This window comes from Myotis nattereri (assembly GCF_964212035.1).
Source record: "Myotis nattereri genome assembly, chromosome: 14".
Lineage (NCBI taxonomy): Eukaryota > Metazoa > Chordata > Mammalia > Chiroptera > Vespertilionidae > Myotis > Myotis nattereri.
Window position 1 is genome coordinate 32327873 of NC_138089.1, and position 22151 is coordinate 32350023.

At 44.3% G+C, this 22151-nt stretch overlaps 1 protein-coding gene across 2 annotated transcripts; it reads right to left on the reverse strand.

Moving 5' to 3' along the window:
- Positions 1-1581: 1581 nt before the first annotated feature.
- CLDN18 (claudin 18) lies at positions 1582-21635 on the reverse strand (the record flags this gene model as incomplete). 2 transcript variants are annotated; one of them, XM_081105919.1, is made up of 5 exons in its annotated part: positions 1582-3785; positions 4929-5039; positions 7439-7556; positions 9129-9293; positions 21416-21635. In XM_081105919.1, 5 exons carry the CDS (start codon positions 21633-21635, stop codon positions 3614-3616), a joined length of 786 nt encoding a protein of 261 aa, XP_080962045.1. In that variant the 3' UTR covers positions 1582-3613. The 2 variants fall into 2 exon arrangements, with proteins under 2 accessions (XP_080962045.1, XP_080962044.1); XM_081105918.1 differs by lacking the exon at positions 21416-21635 and adding an exon at positions 17017-17460.
- Positions 21636-22151: the final 516 nt, after the last annotated feature.

Here is a 22151-nt window from a genome sequence, read left to right on the forward strand (position 1 = left end):
ATACAGTCATACTCACTGTTGACTTTCAACACATCTCCACTCACATGCTGACTCCCACCCCCATCCCTCAACGTGTTTGTTGCAGTGGGACATTTCTGTTTCTCTCACTCTCTCTTCATTATGATTTAACTCCTAAGACTTGGGTAAACACTCCAAGAAGCTTAAGGGGCTGGCTGGCTGGGTGGCCTGTGCTCCATTATGGTATTTTATTCACCTTCAGCCCGGCTCCGTTCTCCTTACAGAGCCATTCCCATGGCAACAGTCCTCCTTGGGGCAATAAGTATGGGCAGCAGAATCCCACATGCTTAATATGTTTGATGTTTTACTTTTCAAAAAATTCTTTGGGGAAATTCAAGTTGGCTTGTTGAACAAAATAAATAAGTTTTTTTTTTTTTTATTGTCAACAAGTGCCCAAGGCGGCAGCTTTGATAACAGGGAAAGCCTGGACTGGTCAACAGCCTGAGACCAGAGTGAGCAGGTCAGATCCAGCTCCACTTGAGACAAGAAAGGAATGGGAACACTCTCAATGGTGGTGCAAACGGACTCAGATCCTGGACAGTGTTGGGAGCTCCCACCTGAGATTAGTGCTGACATGAAATGACCTCAGCCCAAACCCGCCTGCACACAGTACACTTTGGGGATCCTGGGCCGTTCCCTGTCCTAACAGGTGGCACCACACCATAGTCCTCTTTGGTCCAGAAGCCCTTAAAGTGCACACACGTTGCACAGCGTACTCAGTGCTTTGCAGAGGCGGAATGTGTCAGCTCAGAGGGACCAGCTAGCCTGATGTCTTCACTCATCCCTGCCATCTGTCTGTCCACCATTTACAATAGATTTGCTCTTGCTTTACTTTTTTTTTTTTTAAACTTGAGAATTCATGATTGGAATTTTATAGTATTCGGTTTTTATTTGTTAATCCTCACTTGAAGGTATTTTCCCCCTATTGATTTTTAGAGAGAGTGGCAGGGAGAGACAGAGAGAAAAACGTCAATGTGAAAGAGACACATCAATTGGTTGCCTCCTGCACGTGCCCGACCAGGACCAGGGCCAGAGATCCACTCTGTAGCCAAGGTGCGTGCCCTTGACTAGAATTGAACCAGCGACCCTTCAGTCCGCGGGCTCACTCTCCAATCACTGAGCCAAACCAGCTAGGGCAGTACCATGTTGTTTTAAGTATTATGCTTTTTGGCTTAATAAGCAAATATCTTTTTTTGTTTAAAGTAGATTTACTCCTTTCCTTCCTTCCTTCTTTGCTTCCTTCCTTCCTTCCTTCCTTCTTTTCTTCTTTCCTGCATATGTATGTGTGTATTTTGCCTGTTTAGTGGGACTCACTCTGACAAGGTGGAAAGAGAGTGAGGTGTGGAGCCAGGCCCACCCTGGCTGGAATGTCTTTCTATTCGCTATGGAGCCTGGGCACATGGTGACCAGATTTCCTCTTGCTGGGGGCCCAGGGGTTCCCTGGAATGCAGGACTTTCAGTGCCAGCAGAAACGCTCCAGGGAGATGCACTCAGCTTTGAGGTGCCAAGACTCCTACCTCCACTTCCCAGAGCTTAGAAAAAAAGAACAGAAGCTGCCCGAATGTGAGTTAACTGTTTTTAATATTTAAGTAACAAAACATGCAGGTCAATATTCAATGCATATACAATGAGAGAGCAACAAAACAAAATTACAAAACACAGTCTAACTACCTGGAGACTTTTAAACAATTAAGTGTTACACAGAGACTATGCTAATTAAAACCCAACAGAGCCACACCCCAGTGTCTCACACCCCACCAGGGACTTTCTGGTGGCAGGACGGAGAGAGCTCATCGTGCCCCGACGCTTTCAACTCAAACCCTGAGGACTCCTGACAACCTCCATGCCCTAGATTGCTCAGCTTCCTCTTCCTCCACCCCCACCCCCACTTTTTATTTTTGAATTAATTTATGTGTTCATCATTTACCCCAGCTTAGACAACGAATTCCATGCGTACTCTATTTGATTTTATCTAAAACCACTGATAGCTCAGTCAGAAGGGTCTCTTAGTGAACACAATTCATTTTTGTTTAATGGGCCCTGATCTGGTCTTTCCCCAGATATAGTCTGTCCAGCCTAAAGATCCTCTGAATATTCACCCATCTTCTTGGAGGTCACTTTTATATGCACTATTGAGTTAGGACATGTCTTTCCCTCCCCCACTCTCCTTCCCCCCCAAATAATAACTCAATGGTCAGATCCCCTCCACCCTTACCCATACCTCAGTTTTCCAGGGGGCCTATTCTAGCTCTGGTGCTGGGATGGAATCCTGGTGGCCTGGAAAGAATGTAGGCTTTCTGCAGCTCTGATGTAAAAACAGGGAAGGTGTGTGGCTGCAAAGAGCTTTCAGCTCTTAAACATTCAGTGGTCTAAACACTGTAGGTCAGTTTAGTGAAGGGAACTGCTCTCTGGGTAACAAAGCTGACCACAGTGCCAAGTGAGTCTACTGTCAGCCAACCGTGGCCTGTAGCCCTGCAAATGTGGCCTGTAGCACTTGGAAACATAACATTAAATTCATGCTCATCACTTGAAATAACAACAACAACAAAACTAGTTCAACTCACTTCCTAGACCTGTTGTGTTCCATTATTTGGTTTTTATATGGGTGACACTGACTCTATCATTTTCATCTGAGTCCTGGAGACTTCAAAGGGAATTAGGATCAGTGAGCATTTTATGAAATTTGGACTTAAGTGTGATTTTCACAAAGTACAATATAGACAACATCAAAGTAATTAGTTTTTCATTTTTTTTTTTATCTATGCATTGCAGTGAGGCTAATTCACAGAGATGGTGTATCATTTTACTAATACATTATTTATTCTAACTATATGTAGAATATCAAATATATTTAGAAAAGCAAAAAACAACAACAACCTCTTCTCGTTCTTCTAGGGATGCTTTCTGGCCTGTGACAGAAGGGGGACTCACAGTGGGGGGGCTCAGGAAACCCTTGGGAGAGTCTTGCTGGAATGAGCAGATGCCAAAAGAAGTGGAAAAGCTTGGTTGCTTTCTTCAAACTGAAATCACTTTGGTCCATTTAAGATCACAGGATAAGAAAACTCAGATAATGAGTTAGAGACATTACAAATATATTTCCCCTCTCTCCTCTTCTCCAATCAGTGTTTGTAGAGGCAAAAGTAGCAGGAAATGATATCTTTTAACAGACTCTCTTTTTTTCCTTTCAGAATTGTTGGGGGGGGGGGGGCGGAGGATGAGTTGAGAAATAGATCATCAATGGGCTATTGGCTAGAAGGAGGAGGGAGAGTCTGTCTAAATCATTCAAGTGTCAGATAGGAATTCAAACCATATTCTATAATCAGATTAGGAAGATATTTAAAAAAAAGAAATAGAGGATTGGAAAATGTGAGCTATAGGCTCTAATTCATATCTGATAACTCGTTGTTTTGTGATGGAATATTTAAAGACAGAGACATGTGGCTAAGACCATCTGGCCTCCCCATAGGTGAAATCAATGCTTTTCTAACTTCCAGCAGGGAGTCAAAAGCCATCAGGGATCAAGGTAAAATGTCCTTGTTTTTTGGGTGAGCTCTACTTGGGGTTTTCTTCTGCCCATGACAGGTGTCTTGGAGTGCTACACGTAGTCATACTTGGAAGGATGAGACTGTACCTCGTCCTCTGTGCGAGCACCCCCATCGTATATCTTCTTGTTTTTGGTGGTGGGCCCAAAGCCAGGGCTGGCCTTCATACCTCCGGACTTATAGGCGACATTGGGGCCCGAGGCGTGATAAGATACAGCTCTGTAACTGAAAGACAAAGAAACATTCCAGGATCGTAGACGTATTTGCTAGGAGGACAAACCACCTCATTTACCCTGGAATGTGTCAGTTTTAGCACCGAAAGTCCAGTGTCCCAGGAAACCCGTAGACCTGGGCAGACTGAGAGAATTGGTCACTCTAGGTTTTGGGACACTGGTTTTTTGACCTCTGCAGTAGAGCAGAATTTCTTGCTTTGTAGTAGAGCTGGTAGTTACTGACTACCAGTTCCCTCCGTTAATCAATTCAAGCAGGGGTGGGGAACTTTTTTCTGCCAAGGGTCATTTGGATATTTATAACATCATCTGCAGGCCATACAAAAAAAGAAGTCAACTTTAAAATTAGCCTGCTATATTTGGTCAAATATTTAACTAACTCACCCCTTAATGCCTTGGCAGGGCCAGACCAAATGATTTTGTGGGCCTTATACAGCCCAAGGGCCGAATGTTCCCCACACCTGAATTAAAGTGAAGCTGAACCAGAAACAGTGTCCAGGGGAACATGGTTGTGCCAAAGAATCATAGAATTTGTGAGCTGGAAGGTAATTCCATGCAGCCCAACTCCTCTACTTGGCTCAGCTTATGGGTGAGGTAACAGAAGTCCAGAGAGGGCAAATGTTTTGCTGGCAGTCGCAGGGCTAGTTAACAGCAGGGCCAGACGGTGATCCAGGTCTTCAACTCCAGGCCCATTTATGGAGCTACAGCAAGGTTTCTCAAGAGCAGTACTATTGGCATTTGGGCTGTATGCTTCTTTGCTGTGGGGGCTTGCCTGGCCTTCCCCCACTAGATGCCAGTATCACCTATCCCCCCACCCACCAAAGTTGTAACAATCAAAGTGTCTTCAGATGTTGCCAAATATCCCCTGGGGGCAAAATTTCTCCAAGCTGAGAGCCATTGAGTTACAGAATACTGGAGCCAGAGGGAACCCGGGATGGTTTTTCCCCTTCAAATAGGATTGCACCTAAATGTGCTCAGGTAGAAATATTCCTCTTCCCGTTTTTCTATTCCCCATAAAAGACAAGGTTCATGCTCAACAATGTTACTCCATATGCCTGGACTGATCATGGTGGCTGGGAATTATATGTTAAAATGGACCCAATCAGACCTCTGATTACATTGGGATGGGGAAACTCACGTGGTTTCATGGGGTGCCAGGCCCCGGCAGGCGATGCACATCATTACTCCCCCAATTAGCGTGAGGCCTCCAGCGACCCAGCCCACGAACAGAGCCGAACCAAAGGTGTACCTGAGTGGGGAGATGATGGTTAAGAATGTGATTGACTCAACTTCCCAGGTTCCACCCACTGCATCTGGCCATGCCTGTCCTCTCTGTTTCCCCTTTGGATTCTACACCTATCCCTGCCCACGCCCCCTGAACACACATGCCTTTGGGTCACAGCCAACTGAACAGGTGCCCTGGAGCATAGCATCGGCACTGAGCTAGCCAGCAATACAGCTGCAGGATTCTTGGACCTGAGGTCGCCAAAGGGGAGTGGCTTGACAGTTTAACCAGAGAAATTTGAGAGAATCGGTCTCAATTTCTGAAGGAATTTCGGTCCCTTGAGTTCTTACTGTGGTCCAGGAAGCATTCATCTCATCTACCTCACATAATCCCGGCAACCATCCGTGTAGGGAGGAGTACCGTCTTCATAAAGAACTAAATTGATGTGACCATCTTATAGATGAGGAAACTGAGGCTCTGAGAGGCTAATGAACTTTTCCAAAGACCCAGGAAGAACATGGCATTTCCAGGAGTCAAATGCGGGTCACTCTGCCTCCCTAGCCCTCCTGTTAATCATAAACTACACCATCCTCTGTGCATGAGGAATGAGGTCGCCTTCCTCAACTTAGACACTTTTTTTTTTAATTTGCCCATTTTAATTATTAATTTTTTGTTAACCCCCACCTGAGGATATTTTTCTATTGATTTTGTTTTTAGAGAGAGTAGAAGGGAGAGGGGAAGACAGAGAAAGAGAAACATCCAGGTGGGCGAGACACATCAATTGGTTGCCTCTGCACTTGCGCTCTCCCTGACCTGGGGCCGGGGATCGAGCCTGCAACACTATCCACTGAGCCAAACCGGCTAGGACCGTGGTGGGCAAACTGCGCCACATGCGGCTCTTTGGCCCCTTGAGTGTGGCTCTTCCTAAGCCTTAGGAGTACCCTAATTAAGTTAATAACAATGTACCTACCTATATAGTTTAAGTTTAAAAAAAATTTGGCTCTCAAAAGAAATTTCAATCGTTGTACTGTTGATATTTGGCTCTGCTGACTAATGAGTTTGCTGACCACTGGGCTAGAGACATGACTCTAGGCACACAGAAACTGGGGGCAAGGTGGGCTCTTCTGATTTGCCTGTGAAGAGGGGCTTTCTAGGACATGGGACTTTCTATGCTAAAACTGGGAAAGTCCCAGGCAAACCAGAATGAGTCAGTCAACTTACTTCTGAGTTGCCCTTGTAACCAAGAGAACCTGGGGGACCATGGAGGCACATAAGGGCAGCTACACTTCCTTGAAGCAAAGCAGGGACATGGATGTGGATAGGAGTTCCAGGGGAGCCAGAGAGTAAATGGTTTTATCATGTCCTTATACCCTGTCTATATCCCATAATGGTGTGGCTGAAGAAATACCAAGTGTATTTACTCCAGAGATGACCGGTTATTAGCTATAATATTTGCATTGCTCTCTCAGAACAAGGTCTTTCTCCTTCAGGGATTTGCTGCTGCTTCTTACTTTGAGAAATGTCCCTTTGAAGTTGTTAAATGAATACACATGTTAGAATTGCTTTTTCATCTTTTAAAAGTTCTGCCCTCCTTCAGATACCAATTTATAGCGGGGTTTCATGTTCTTTTGCTACACCATAACCTCCATGAGAATTGTGAACTTGTCTTTACCCCAGCACTCAGAACAGTTCCTGGCCCACAGTAGGTGCTCAATACATTTGTCAAATGAATGAATTCATGAACAAGAGAAAGAGTCAAGCCGAAAGAGGATGAAACATTACTTTTCTCACTAATCTTTTTTTTTTTAAAATATATTTTATTGATTTTTTACAGAGAGCAAGGGACAGAGATAGAGAGTTAGAAACATCGATGAGAGAGAAACACCGATCAGCTGCCTCCTGCACATCTCCTACTGGGGATATGCCCGCAACCCAGGTACATGCCCTTGACCGGAATCGAACCTGGGACCTTTCAGTCCGCAGGCCGACGCTCCATCCACTGAGCCAAACCGGTTTTGGCCTTTTCTCACTAATCTTGCTCAGTTCTATTCAATCTTTTACCTGTCCCTAGCCGGGCACCCATCATGGGCTAGAGATACGGGTTGATGCTCATTTACATGCCTTGGTTAATAGTGCCACTTTCATGGCCACCACAATGGGGTCTGTGTAAGAGTGTTATATAAATATCGTGAACTGTCACTGTATTTCAGTGCAAATGTCAGATCAGCCTCAAGTCATATCACCAAGGATATTTCACTGAAATGAAGGTTATGAATTTACAGATCATTGTTGATTTACGATACGGCATGGTTGCCTCTGATAAATTTTTGCTATTTCAGGCACTGACAGTCACATTAGGCATATGTGTTTAATTGGATTTCTACAACAATATTCACCATGGAATCCTGAGGTTAGGAGGTTACCTGGTTTGAACAGTCTGCACCATCCCACCCATGCCGGAGTACATGTTAGCTGTGGACATCCAGAAGTTAGTAACCAGCATGTTGGCAAACACAGACACTCCAGCGATTGCACAAAGACCTGTAGATAAAGAACAAGAAAGCTCTGGAGTCAGCTTTAAAGTGACCACAATGTTTCTGAGGCAATGTATACCTAAATGAGTGTAGAGGAATAGGCTTCAGAACATTCCATTCCTATAACAGACAGTTATTCCAAGCATCGACTATTGAAGTCCCACTATGTCCTAGACCAGCTGTGGGCAAACTACGGCCCGCGGGCTGGATCCGGCCCGTTTGAAATGAAGAAAACTAAAAAAAAAAAAAAAAAAAAGACCGTGCCCTTTTATGTAATGATGTTTACTTTGAATTTATATTAGTTCACACAAACACTCCATCCATGCTTTTGTTCCGGCCCTCCGGTCCAGTTTAAGAACACATTGTGGCCCTTGAGTCAAAAAGTTTGCCCACCCCTGTCCTAGACATTGTGCTAGGTGCTTGGACACTCTTATTTCTCTAATTAAGGAAGGATTTGAATATGTGCAGAAAGAGATTTTGCATGCATTTTAGAACCAATGGTTAATCGTATAAACATTTGGCCCTAACCGGTTTGGCTCAGTGGATAGAGCGTCGGCCTGCAGACTCAAGGGTTCCAGGTTCGATTCCGGTCAAGGGCATGTACCTTGGTTGCGGGCACATCCCCAGTAGGAGGTGTGCAGGAGGCAGCTGATCAATGTTTATCTCTCATCGATGTTTCTAACTCTCTATCCCTCTCCCTTCCTCTCTGTAAAAAAAAAATCAATAAAATATATTTAAAAAAAATAGTACAAACATTTGGGGCCTGGTTCTTTGACAATGTTAAGAACTCTTCTCTTAAAATCATTTTCTAGAATCTTACCAAAATAATGCCTTTTGGGGTTGAGTCAAATGACTACTTTAGGGTTGTGAATCCTATATAATAAAAGGCTAATATGCAAATTAACTGAACGGTCACTATGATGCGCACTGACCACCAGAAGGCAGATGCTCAATGCAGGAGCTGCCCCCTGGTGGTCAGTCTACTCCCACAGCGGGAGTGCTGCTCAGCCAGAAGCTGGGCTCACGGCTGACAAATGCAATGGCGGTGGTGGGAGCCTCTCCCGCCTCCACGGCAGCACTAAGGATGTCCTACAGCTCCTGGACATCCCCCGAGGACTCCTGGACTGCGGGAGGGTGCAGGCCGGGCTGAGGGATCCCCCAACCCTGCACGATTTTCGTGCAGTGGGCCTCTAGTCTCTTATAATGGGACTGGGGTGGCAGCTAAGAGGGACATTAGCACTCATTATAATTTTGCCAAACAGAGGTGGGGAACCTCTGGCCCAAGAGCTATGTAATTTGGTCTGGCCCTGCCAAGGCAACAGCAGACGGGACTCGAAATTCAATAAATATCATAATTTTTAAGTTGATAATTTTGTATGGCCCGCGAATGATATTATAAATATCCAAATGGCCCTTGGCAGAAAAAAGGTTCCTCATCCCTGCTGTAATCCTAGTGTGCAAAGCTCTGAAGTGTGCGCAAGCTATGCTCAACAGGAAGAAGCAGTGTTCCCTCTGCCCAAATGATTCTGACATTCCCAGAAGCACGTCTGACAGCAGGAACCCCAGGCTCCTAGTTTACCTGAGATAATGAACATGATTCCAGAGGTCAGTGTCATGTTGGCTTTGGCAGAATCCTCCATGCTGCCAATGCGGATGCACTTCAGGGCAAAGATGGACACCAGGAGGCCAATGGCACCCAGGACGATGCCCACGATCATCAGGGCTCGCACCGCCTGCAGCATGGCTGTGGGTCAAGGGGCAAGACACAAGCAGACAGACAACATGATTGATAAAACCCAGCAACCACAACCAGCTAGCACTGAGTTTCTGAGGAACAGCAAATCCATAAACCATGATGTGAACCTTGTTATTGTCAAGGGATGTGGAAGTTTGGGAAATGCAAAACCATCACTTACAATCCTCTGATTGATGAAGGACATGCATGCAAATGCCTGTAGAATGAGAAAATTATGGACAGTTGGAGCTGGGAGGGTCCACGGAATTTATCTATTTCGTGTCTTTATTTTAAAACTTGATATTCTGGGGACCAGAAAAGTGAAATGGTGTGACTTAGGTGGCATTAAAAATTATTGATAGAGCTTATAGTAAAACTGGGTTGCTTTGACTTCTAACCCAAACATCTGTCTTCTCTAGTCTTTCCATGAGGGCTCAACATTTCATATAGTTGTGTGTCCACTTTAGGAAAACCCAGTATTCATTTATAGCATATAATGAAGTAAGGTCACTGAGTGATATAACAAGGGCACTGTATTTTTGCCTCCTTCCAAGGGGGTGACTAAGGCCATGGTGAACTGTAAGTTTTGGGTACTTATAAAAAGGTACTATATCAATCTCAGGCCTTTCAACATGACCACACTTTACCAGCAGTTTCCTTTTCAGGATCAGTGGAAGTCGTAAGTCCTGCTGGGGCTCTCCTGCAGTGACCTTCCTTTTAAGGACACCCTAGAAACCTTCAATGATTTCTAGGATGTCCTTAAAGTGCAGTGATCAATCTCAACAGTTTTCTACTGAGCCCCATGACTAGGCACAAGATGGCAGCAATTAACAGGACAGACATGGTCTTTGCTCTCATGGAGGTTCTACCAAAGTGGGGAAAGACAGTCAGTAAACATGTCCATTGCAAGCATAATGAATCTTACAAAAGGAAGGCTTGATGTCTTCCAGAGAGAAAGGCTCCTAGCTTGGACAGTTCTAGTAGAGCAGAACTAAAGAACTGTGTGGAGCAAAGCAGAAAGCTCCATCCTACTCTAGTTGTCATAGCAATGAAATGACATATATTGAAAAAGGATAGGGAGATCATGGGGAATTCATTAAAGAGCCTTATGCAGTATCTGAGGAATGGAGGCTCTTTTCCACCAGGTAGCTCCCTGTGGACAATGGTATCCAGCTACTCTAGTTCTGTGCCACTGACCTCCATTTATTATTATTATTATTATTATTATTATTATTATTTTTAAAAATGTATTTTTATTTATTTCAGAGAGGAAGGGAGAAGGAGAGGAAGGGAGAAGAGAAGGAATGATGAGAGAGAATCATCAATCTGCTGCCTCTTGCATGCCCCCTACTGGGGTTCAAGCCTGCAACCTGGGCATATGACCTGACTGGAAATCGACCTGGTGACCTCTTGGTTCCTGGGTGGATGCTTAACCCTGAGCCACACCCGGCTGGGCTGACCTCCATTTATTAGCTTCTGACTCACTTCTCTATAAAAAACTTCTGGTTTTAACTTTGCTTCTCTCCTGGGAAGAGGATTCTACAAGTAGCCATGATCAGTCTTGGTCCTATTAGCACCTACAGTTTCAAAGTAGATGTTTTCGTTTATGGTATGGATCAATCATCTGTGATCTGACCATTCATTCCTGGGAGAATTGATCACAGTGTCATCTTGGACCTGCAGCTGAATTCTGATGCTAGAGCCATGGTAACCCCACTAAGGCAAAGAGAACTCATGAGAGCCTTGGAGTGGCCCTTGAATCGATTCCTAAACCAGGAGGGCTCTAGTGTGTCACCTGTGACCTCCCAAGCCTTGCCTGATGGCTTTGCTGGCCCCATAGGATTTTGGTAACAAACATCCTGTTCATTTCCTTATTGGCAAATGCAAGCATGTTTCACCTACTAGTGTATTCATTTCCATCTTTCTAGCACATGTGGGTGCACTCCCATAGTCAAACAACACATTCATATGCTCAACCAATCAAGCATCCAACTAGCTAACCCACCAAACAATAATTAACTAAGTAGTATAAAAGATGTCTTTTCCTCATCTATTAAAACTTACTCTTATCCCACACTCTTGGGAAGGATAAGGTCATCGAATCTCTTTTGATTGAGTGATTCTAATATTTGATCCTGAAAACATATCACCTGTGTGCTGTGGCTATGGCTGAGGTATGTGACCTTCCCTGACACTGCTGGATGAGAAGGGAAGGCAGTGCTGGCAGGTGGGGGGTGGAAGCACTGTGGGCTTGCCTGATGTGAAGAGTTGCTGCTGGTGTGCCATAGGAGCCCCGAGGTACTGGAGCTGTGGCCAGACTGTCCCAGTCAGCCTTTGCCTTAGGCTTTCAGATGCCCTCTTGCCTCTGCTGGGGTCAGGTTTGCATGACAAGTCCTCACTTCTTTCCTGCTCTTTCTTGACCTTTGGATTTCTGATGAACACTAGCACCTGCTTTGAACCTGGGGTCCACCCAGATCTTGAGCTCCTTTTTATATCTGGAATCTCCTTTTAGCTTACTCCTACCCCTTTCTTTTAGCCTGCAGTTGGAAAAGACATGACTTTGTGTTATGTCTTGTGGGGGCCATTGTCAGAACCACAATTCAGTCTGGATGGATGGACCAAAGTCTTCCATGCTTTGGAGACTCCTTGGGAGGTTCTTCTGAGAGTGGACACTGTGATGGAGGCAGATGCCAGGAAGTAGGAGGAAATGTTCTCTAACGCTCACTGCTACAATTCCCCTATGTCTAGTAATAACCATGGTGATACATGGTTGTGACCCGAACTTTTTTCTAGTTAGAAGATTTTACCAACGGGGATTCTAAGCCTTTTCCATAGATAGATAACAAGAGAAACTGCCCCTAAAGGAGGTAGGTTTCTCTTTTAGCCACTCTGTCTCTTATTTGATACTAGAGGCCCAGTGCACGAAATTCGTGCAAGGGGTTTGGCCCTTGCAGTCGCGGCAGTTTGCCTCGGCCCTCGCAGCCTTGGCTTCGTCTGGAAGGTTGTCAGGAAGGTCATTCGGCTGTCTGGTCTAATTAGCATATTATGCTTTTATTATTATAGATTCTGAGCAAGAGGCATAGGCTTATCAGCCGATAACCGGTGAGTCAACAGGTTCTATAGATTGATTCCTCACACCAAAGGTGTGACTATAGAATTCTTTTCAATGAACAATGAGGCATTATCAGACATGAAGGGTGGGCAGAATTCAGGGCTGATAGAAGCAAACAGAAAAATAGGAACTTTATGGGTGACTGCCCTGCTATCTCCCTGTTGCAAAATTTCTTATTCCCCTAAAATGAACTGATAAGCCAGGTGCCTTCAGGTGTGGTTCCCAACCTGGGCTGCACTTTAGCATCTCCTGGGGAAACTTTTAAAGAAATATTAATGTTTTGGCCCTACCCCTAGAGATTTTCATTTAGTTGTTTATTAACAAAATTTCAATTGTTTAACTTGGGAAAATTGACCTTAAGGGAGTTTAGGAGGAGGTGCTCAGAGTGGGGAGTTGAGAGGAACTGAGTGGCTGACATCACTGAGCTGGCTAAGGGTGAGGGTGGGGCTGATGACATAGCAAGTCACCAGGAGCCAAAGGCCCCGACTTGGAGCCTTTGATAGGGCTGGTAGAGGAGAGGAGCCTGGAGGAGGGAAGTCTGAGGTGAGACCTCAGAGGCAAGGCCCCCCAGAACAAGGTGAAAGGCCTAGATTTTCCATAGATCCCACGGAACCAATAGGAGGTCTTTTGTATCTCGAGAATCCTACAGAATGGGTGCTGCCAGGTAAGTTGTTAGGCAGGTAATGTAACTTCACTAAAACCTAATTTCCTAAACTCTGGAATGGGATAGAGATATCTTTTGCATAGAGGTATTGTGAGGGTCAGATGCGAGTTGGCACCAGCATAGAACTAAGCCAGGTTCAGTAAATATCCGTTCCCTTCCCTTCTTTAAAAAGAAGTTACCCCTCCCCTCTCCAACTCCTCATGGCTTTGGCTTGGACTAACTATGTACAAACCTGCATCCTCTCTCCTGGTGACAAAACATGGTTGAGGATTTGAAAAAGCCATGGGTGAGGGAGTATAAAGGGCAATAGGGGAAGAAGATTTGAGAGAGAGAGAAAAAAAGGAAGAGAAAGGCCTGGACCAAGGAATGAGGGACGATCAGGGAAAATGGGCTCAGGATCACCTGGCAATGAACAGGGGAGGTGGCTGATGGATGAGTCAGTGTAGGTGGCTAACATCGTCATTGACCTTTCTTTTCACCTCTGAGATGGGGTCCAACTATATAACTCTCATAATGGGTGGCCCCCCACAAAATGATGCCCGTCCAGTGACTAGCCCATGCTAGGGCTTGAAGCTTTGTGGGTGACTGCCCTGCTATCCAAGCAGCAACTTCCACAACCACAAGCTGAGGAGGCATTCAGATTCCTACATAACTTTGATCATGAGAAATCAGGGCAAGCATTTTTATATCCAAGATACAGGTTCTCTTGGACTTTGTAGATGTGTCCTCAGTTCTCTGTGGGATTTCCTTCCATGTACAATAGTGTCTACACATTTAGATGTTTGCCCACATATTTAAAAAGGCTAACACATCTTTTTTTTTTTTTTTTTTAAGAAAGGAAATGCAGCTTGACCAAAGACTAGGAGGCTCCTGCAGATCTCATTTCAGCTGTACAACCAACTTATAATCAGTTCACCTCCTAGCGCCAGTTTCTTCTGCCATACATTGGGGAAAGACAAGCTGGTTTTACATGATGATGAGCATTAGACTTTATGTGAAACAGCCAATTGTAAGAAGAAGCAAACAAGGCAGCTCCTTTAGAAAGGATCCTAAGAGCAGTTTTATAGTTTTTTACCTTAAGGATTTTTGCTTTAGATTTTATCAAAGATTTAAACCATCTCCTTTTCTGCCAATTCAGTCCCACGAAATGTCTTTCCTGGCTTTTGGTGGAATCCTGTTCCCCTGACCCAGATGGGCAGGGCTGGGATACACCTTTTCAATGGCTGCCACGGTTTCTCAGCTTTTGGATTTGTGAGCAGAGTCATGAGGGCAGAATATGCTCATTGCTATCAGAGTGCTCTGGGTTTGGTACAAAGGTTTGTGGGGTCCTTCACATCCAATATGAGGATGTGAAGAAGCTTCAGGGAAGAGGTGGTATTTGAGCTGGACCTCGCATATGGGAAGATTTGTGGAGATGGCATTTGGGGTGGTGGTGGTGGTGGGGCATTTGGGCAGTGGGAACAATGAGTATCCAGGACCAAGCCCAAAGTATCGTTAATGGACAGGGAGAGACAGAATTTGACAATGACCAGAATCAAGAGAAGATTTCCAGGAAAGGAGGATATAAGCATAAGTCAGGAGGAGAGATGAAAGAGGCAAGAAGGAGAGGGACTGACCAGCTGGATGACCAGACAGGATGGTGTGGGGCCTACAGAGCTCTGGTGGAGAGGCCGGCCTTGAACAGGAGAGAGAGAGGGGATTTTGTTCCACAGAGGGTAGCAATGTCAAGGGGGAGAGGAGCAGAGTTTCTCTCAGTAAAACCGGAAAGACAAATGGGTTTGGCCAATTAGAAGAGTGGAAATATTTGGGAGCTCCACATATGGAAAGATAAAGAAAGAGCAAGAGGTTGATAATGTGGTGAGGTTCTGTGGAGAGGTTATGAAGCATAAAGTCATGGGATGTCATGCCTTAATTTTGAATATGAGGTCAGTCATTTTTCTTCATTTAACAGTTCAACAATCCATGGTCTTGCAAGTCCCTTCTGACCTCTCCCCTCACTCTACAGCATGTCTCTCCCTTACAGGGTCCCTTTCTTCCCTCTGGCCAGGCTCGCCCTCCCCTGCTTCCCTAAGCAGGTCTTCCATGTAGTCTGTGGTCCTGTTGATCCTGCAATACAAGTAGCTTCCAAAAATGGAATACATAACCCAATTCTTCTACTCTGCCACCCATCTTCTATTTCTTTCCAAAAATAAAGATGAATTAGTTAAATTGCTTTTCTCAATTCAATTTCAAGGGCTTTGCAGGTTCTTAACAGTGTCATGCACATTTATTTCCATCTATCTATTCACAAGGTGTTTGTTTCACAGGCAGAACCCAACACCATTTTCCTTTCCTCACCAAACTCATATTCTGGACACTCCTCAGAGCCATTTAGCCTGACCTTTTATTTTCTTTTTTCTTTCTTCTTCTTCTCTCTCTTTTTTTAAAAAAATATATTTTATTGATTTTTTACAGAGAGGAAGGGAGAGGTATAGAGAGTTAGAAACATCTATACGAGAGAAACATCAATCAGCTGCCTCCTGCACACCCCACTGGGGATGTGCCCGCAACCAAGGTACATGCCCTTGACCAGAATCAAACCCGGGACCCCTCAGTCCGCAGGCCAACACTCCATCCACCGAGCCAAACCGGTTAGGGCTCTTTTTTTTTTTTTTTTTTTTAAAAACACAAGTAGAGCTCCCATAATATCCTATGATGTGTATTTAGTTCATCTTCAGGGGTGAAAGAATGTCACTTTTATCATTATATTTAAATTCTGACATTATTATAATATAATTATAGTTCTATAATTATATATTTTTTATGGATGGATGGATGGGTGGACAAAAATAGATGAATGAATGAGTTAATCATTTAGAATAAATGATTCATTTCAAATCATTGAAGAGTGAGTGAATAATTTTTGCCAGTTTCTTCATCCTGAATACCTCTAAATTTCTGAATGTATTTTCTGAATTTAAACCTGAACCTTGATGGAGAAAATTTTAAGTATTATCTACTCTACAAGAAATCTATACTCCAAATGGGGAGGCAAGTTAAACCATAGAAACCAAGCCATAAAAATGAGAATCAAGTGAAACATTACGTGACATAAACTTTGAATGCTGCAGGCATTCAAGGAATGGTGAAGTCTGTCCTCCAGGTCAACATACTTGCCATTTACTCCTGATCCAGTAGGATAAGGAGAAGGTAGAGTAAATAAGAATCAAAGTAAGTGGGCCAGAAAGTCAAAACAGGAGGAGAGTTGAGATCAGAATGGGGTTAGGAGGGAAGCTCAGGACATTGAGCCCTTTTGGGTTTCATTCAGTGAAGTATGCGTTCATCCATTGTTCACTATCCTAACAGATGCCTGATATCTGTGATAGTTAATGTGTCAACTTGGCAAAGCTATAGTACACAGTTATATAGTTATATTCTGACAGGCATTGTTTTTTAGGAGTGCATACCAGAACTTCTCACCATAAATGCAGAAAAAGACTATAATTTAATGGCTATCTATCTATATATTTAGCACCTACAGAGACCCAACTTTTCAAAGAAAAATTGAATACAAAATGAAATAAAATTAACTCAACTTTTTGGCTGTAATAGTCACCATCCTACTTTCTTATTCCTGTGTATGTGCAGGCAGGAGCAAGTCACATGCACATACACGCACGCAGTTCATTTCCTCCTTGAGGAACCCTAGTCTGTTCTGGTGTCAAGCGCACGCCCTTACATCGGACCCATCCTTTTCGTGACCTGCTCCCTCACGACCAGTTCCTTTGACGAGTATGAATTCTCTGATTTTTCTCCCCTATGATATTGCCCTCTCTGACTTGGGGCCAACTCCTCCTGGTCACACATTCTATTCTTAGCCAAACCTGTTCCCAGGTTTCTCCTGGCTGCAGCGGGAGCTCGCAGCCCCTTCCTGCCCTCACCTGGTGGGGCCCCCGGGGGTCCCGCCCAGCGCCTACCTGGAAGGCCCAAGATGGTGAAGAAGGGCCGGCACTCGGTGAACCCCGAGCTCTGCCTCACACAGCTCCGCCAGAGCCCTTCGTACTGGAACACGGAGGTGACCGGGCTGTCGTAGAGGTCCTGGGTGCTCCACATGTCCATGCCCGTGGCGGTGATGCAGCCCGCCAGGCCCAGGATGGACAGGAGGAAGCCCACCACTTGGCAGGTAGTGGTGGACATGGCTTCGGGCCTCCGGCACCCTGGCCGTCGCCGCCTTCCTCCGGTGGAAGCTGTGCGCCTACCGCGCTCCGGAGGGGAGCCGCGCTAATCAGATGGTTTCCCTCAGCTCTGGGTGTTTGCTCACAGTGTTTTCCTTAGATAGTTCAGTTTCACTCTTGGTTCAAGGGCATTATTTTCTCATTTGTCAGGGAAGCGGCCCCAAGAGGCACTTGCCCTGCTGATCTGCGCGGGCCCCGCTGGTTTGAGAGCAGGGCGGGCTGAGCGGACGCCCTCCCCCGAGGCCCGGCCCCACTCCTGGTTCTGGCTCTGCCCCCAGCACGCCACCCTCCGGGGACAAAGCTGATGTGCCCACCGCTGAGAACCCCCCAAGCCCTTCCTTTGGGCCTCGCTCATCTCAGGAAACCACCTGGCTGACCTCACTGTGGAAAAACGGCCCAGGAATCTCCATCTCAAACCAGACTTTCAGATTTTGTCCTCACAACTCATAAACCACTTTTCCTTTCTAGCTTTCCATTTTAATCTTACAGCAATGGGCAGGGCAGTGTTACTATTTCCCCCATATATTTTTTTTTGGGGGGTGAGTCAAGTGAGGCACAAATAGTTCCAGGAACTTGTCCTAGTGAACCACAGATGCTTTAAATCAGCAAAGGTGGAGCTCCCTGCTCAACGTCCTCTCTGGTGACGTTGAGAACTAGGGTCAGACTAAGTGGTCCCCACTTTTGAGAACAGGAAGCCAAATCCTAGAGCAGTGATGGCGAACCTTTTGAGCTCGGCGTGTCAGCATTTTGAAAAACCCTAACTTCACTTTGGTGCTGTGCACATATAGAAATTTTTTGATATTTGCAACCATAGTAAAACAAAGACTTATATTTTTGATATTTATTTTATATATTTAAATGCCATTGAACAAAGAAAAATCAACCAAAAAAATGAGTTCGCTTGTCACCTCTGACACGCGTGTCATAGGTTCGCCATCACTGACCTAGAGGAATTGGGATGAAAAGACATGAGGTATCCTATTGACCCCACCTCATGCCACAAGAAGCACATGAAGACCACGTGGCAGTCACAGAAGCTTCCACAAAGGCCAGAGGAGGGACTCCGGCTGGCTGGACCCTGATAGGTTCCTGGGAGGCCGAGGACCTGCTCCTGACACTCACTGACGCATGCTGTGCTGGGTGATTTGGGGCAAACTGCTGAGTTTCTGCAGGTCACAGTGTCTTCATCTGTAACATGGAGACTAAACTAGGACACGCCAAAGCCCTTTCACATTTTACATACAATCTTCTACATTTTGCAGAAACATTTTCACTGCAATTGATAAAAGGATCAGGAATTATATAATCACGCAAAAGAGAGACTTGGCCAGACATCAGCCATTGCATTTTGTCTATAAATATTTTTTTTTTTTTAGAATTAATTGAGCTGTGCCTTTTGCCTCTGAATTTAGATACATTTTAATTAGAATTTCTCTAAATCTATATTTCAAGGCCCTGAAACGCACACACACACACACACACACACACACACACACACACCCCTCTAACCTGGACAGGTTCTCCAGGAAACAAGGCTGAGCAACTGGACATTTCAATGTTATCTTGGGTGCACCCAACCACCGCTCTCAGGACTTTATTCCCAGCAAACACAGAAAGCAAATATGAAAGGTCTCCTTCCTAATTTGAATGGAGGCAACACTTCCCTCAACCACACACCTTGCTTTAGGTTCTGTGATCAGGGTTAGTAGATAATGAAGTATGAGCCAGAAATCCCCCAAAAAGAGAGTAAGCAAGAGTCATATATGACCAACCTGTGGGTCACGAACAATGACAATACATCCTGCATATCAGATATTTACATTACAATTCATAACAGTAGCAAAATTACAGTTGTGAGGTAGCAACAAAAATAATTTTATGGTTGGGGGTCACCACAACATGAGGAACTGTATTAAAGGGTCGCGGCATTAGGAAGGTTGAGAACCACTGACTTAAGGTGATAGTGTTGTTGTCTCTGTACCCCCTGAACTGAGCTACAAGGCCAAGTCTAAAAGGTAGGGAGGGGACAACTAGCAAAAGTGACTATGGTCTCTGCTGGTGGGCAGGGATTGACCAATTCGTTTGGAAAATGTTGGAGTCATTCAGGAATGATTCTGTCACTGTTTCTGTGGGCAAAGTCCATTTTACTTATTTCAACCAAGACACAGGCTTTTTACTCATAAAGAGAACTCTAAGAGTTTGGTTGTAAGTTGTTCATTTTATTACTTTTGTCTGACAACCCCCAACACATTGACTATAATATCACTAAAATAATAAGCTGATAATGGAAAAATTAAAAAATAGGTTATTACAAGTTATCTATTCTCACTCCCATTTCCCTATGCAAATGTTTTTATGCAAAATTTCAAGACAGGGAAATATTATTTAGGTCTAATGAATCGAGCTTTCTTTCTTGTTTGAGATGGTGACAGTAACTTTATTTTTTGGACAAAGGAAAGGTTAATTTTAAAGAATAAACTAAAGCCACCCCTACGCAGGCAGAATACTGAATGAGTAGAGAGAAATTGTAAGGCTACATGCTTTTTTAGGTGAAATAAACATTGACTATGTTTTACAACATCTGGAAGATGGGATTTTTCATTTCCTGGAGTTTCTGTGCTTTGAAGTGAGGTGACCACTGTCCTAGCTGCCATTTCCAAAGAGTGAATAAGGTCCCCAGGGGAAAAGCTGGCTTCCCCATTCATGGCAATAGGTGTTGTTTTTGTTTTTGTTTTTTTTTAAATTAAATGTAGATCTAACAATACTGATAATTCATGGTTTGATTATAATAATATGTAATGATAATTCATGGTCTGATTCTGTCTAACAATAATGTAATAATGTCGGTACTACTTCGTTTAATCATTTTAAAAATGGAGCACATGTTTTGCTGACTTCTTAGGGAAAATCATCCCTATATTCAGGGTTAAATATGGTTATGACAGAGCCATTTCAAGTTACAAATTTCCAGGAGCTTATATTATTTTACTGATATTGGAGAATAAACTTCCCTCACCTTTGCTTTACCATTTTTTAGGAATATAAATATAAATCATGCATGGTAGTTAAGCAAAAATGGTGGTCTAATGGCAATATAAAATAAAATATGGGAGGAGTAAAATTAGTAAGCTAGTAATAAAAATAATCAATACATCTATTAATTTAAAAATATATTATCACATTGTACAGGGTGGGGCAAAGTTAGGTTTATAGTTCTTCATTAAAATAATGTAGTAATTAATTAATACATAATAATACTATTTGATAAACTCTGTGTTGCACAAACAACGGTATACTTACTTTTGTACCACCCTGAATATCTCTAATTTCTGATTCCACCTTTTGGTGCTCATAATAGAAAATTTGTAAGTAGTGATAATTTTAACAAATCACTCATAATTTTAAATCCTAGACAAAATTTGTAATACTTCCTTTTTATCCATTCTCTGTATATAATTTTTACCTGATTAAAAAATCATACCATTTGATGTTTTTCTCTTTTCACTTAATTGCATACATGTACAACCAAAGCTTTGTAAACACCATTTAATATATTTAATGTTAAATGTTTAGTTTCATATGAGTAAAATAGTATTTTAATAGGAGCTTATTAGTAGTCCATTACACAGAAGTGCTATTATTTATCTAAACATCGTCTATTCCTTTTAACATTTATTTATTTATTATTTTTCAATTATAGTTGGCCTTCAACATTATATTAGTTCCAGGAATACAGCATAGTGGTTAGACATTTACATGACTTACGAAGTGATCTCCCTAGCAGCTGGGACCAGGCACAAGGGGGCCTGGAGAGAGAGTCACAGTCCCCAATTCAGGAAGGAGAATCTTGGGGCTAAAGTCTGGGCCCCCTGAGTCCTGTTACTGTGGGTGATTGAGACTCAGTGCCATTGCTCACATAGAGCTTATTTTTAAAATGCGCCCCTTGGGGAGAATTGGGCACCATCCAGTGAGGGGAACAGGAGCCCTGACAGCGCCAGAAAGCTCCTCTCCCTAAGGTTTCTGTGGTCTTGTTCTTACCCTGGTGGTGGGGGCTGTTGCTCCTCCTTGCCCAGCAGCCCCTCCATGGTGCCTCAGGCAGGGGCCCAGTGGCCCCTGCCAGCCCCCCGCCACCAGCCCTTACCTGGCAGCCCCAGCATGGTGAAGTAGGCCCGGCACTCAGTGAAGCCCGAGCTCTCTCGGACACAGGAACGCCACAGCCCTTGGTAGTTGAATACAGCTGTCACCGGGTTGTTGTACAAATCCTGGGTGCTCCACTGGTCCATGCAGGTGGCAGCAATGATGCCCCCAACCCCAAGAAGTGAAACCACAAACCCCAAGCCCTGGCAGGCGGTCACGGCCATGGTGGGGTGCAGCGTAGACACAGGGCACCACACAGTTCTGAGAGCGTTGGGTGTAGGGAGAGAGTTTTCTGGGACAGACTGGTGCATACGTCACAAATGGGCCATGAAATGGAGGAGGGGACTCAAGAGTGCCACCTGGGCTCAGCCTGCTCCTTTATCTACCTAGGTGAGATAATTTCCACAACATGGTACCAAGACCCATTTGTTTTCCACCATATGTACACTCTCCTCGCTGTTTACCTTTTGAGGGAGTTTCTTTCCTGATTAGCCAGGTTTCCTTCTGTAGAGGGTAAAGCAAGTGCAGAGGGCATTCTTGGAAGGCCCGGCAGGTTGGCCAGTCAGGGCCTCTAGGAGCTAAAGCCACGAAATGCTTGGAGATAAACGGGCTTCATCCGATGGCCCTCCCAAGGTGCCATTGCCACTTTAATTTAAAAACTTAGGTAACACTGGTTATGAGGCAGGATGAAGTACTCGTTAATCACGGCAGTTAAGTTCTAGAGCAGGGGTGGGCAAACT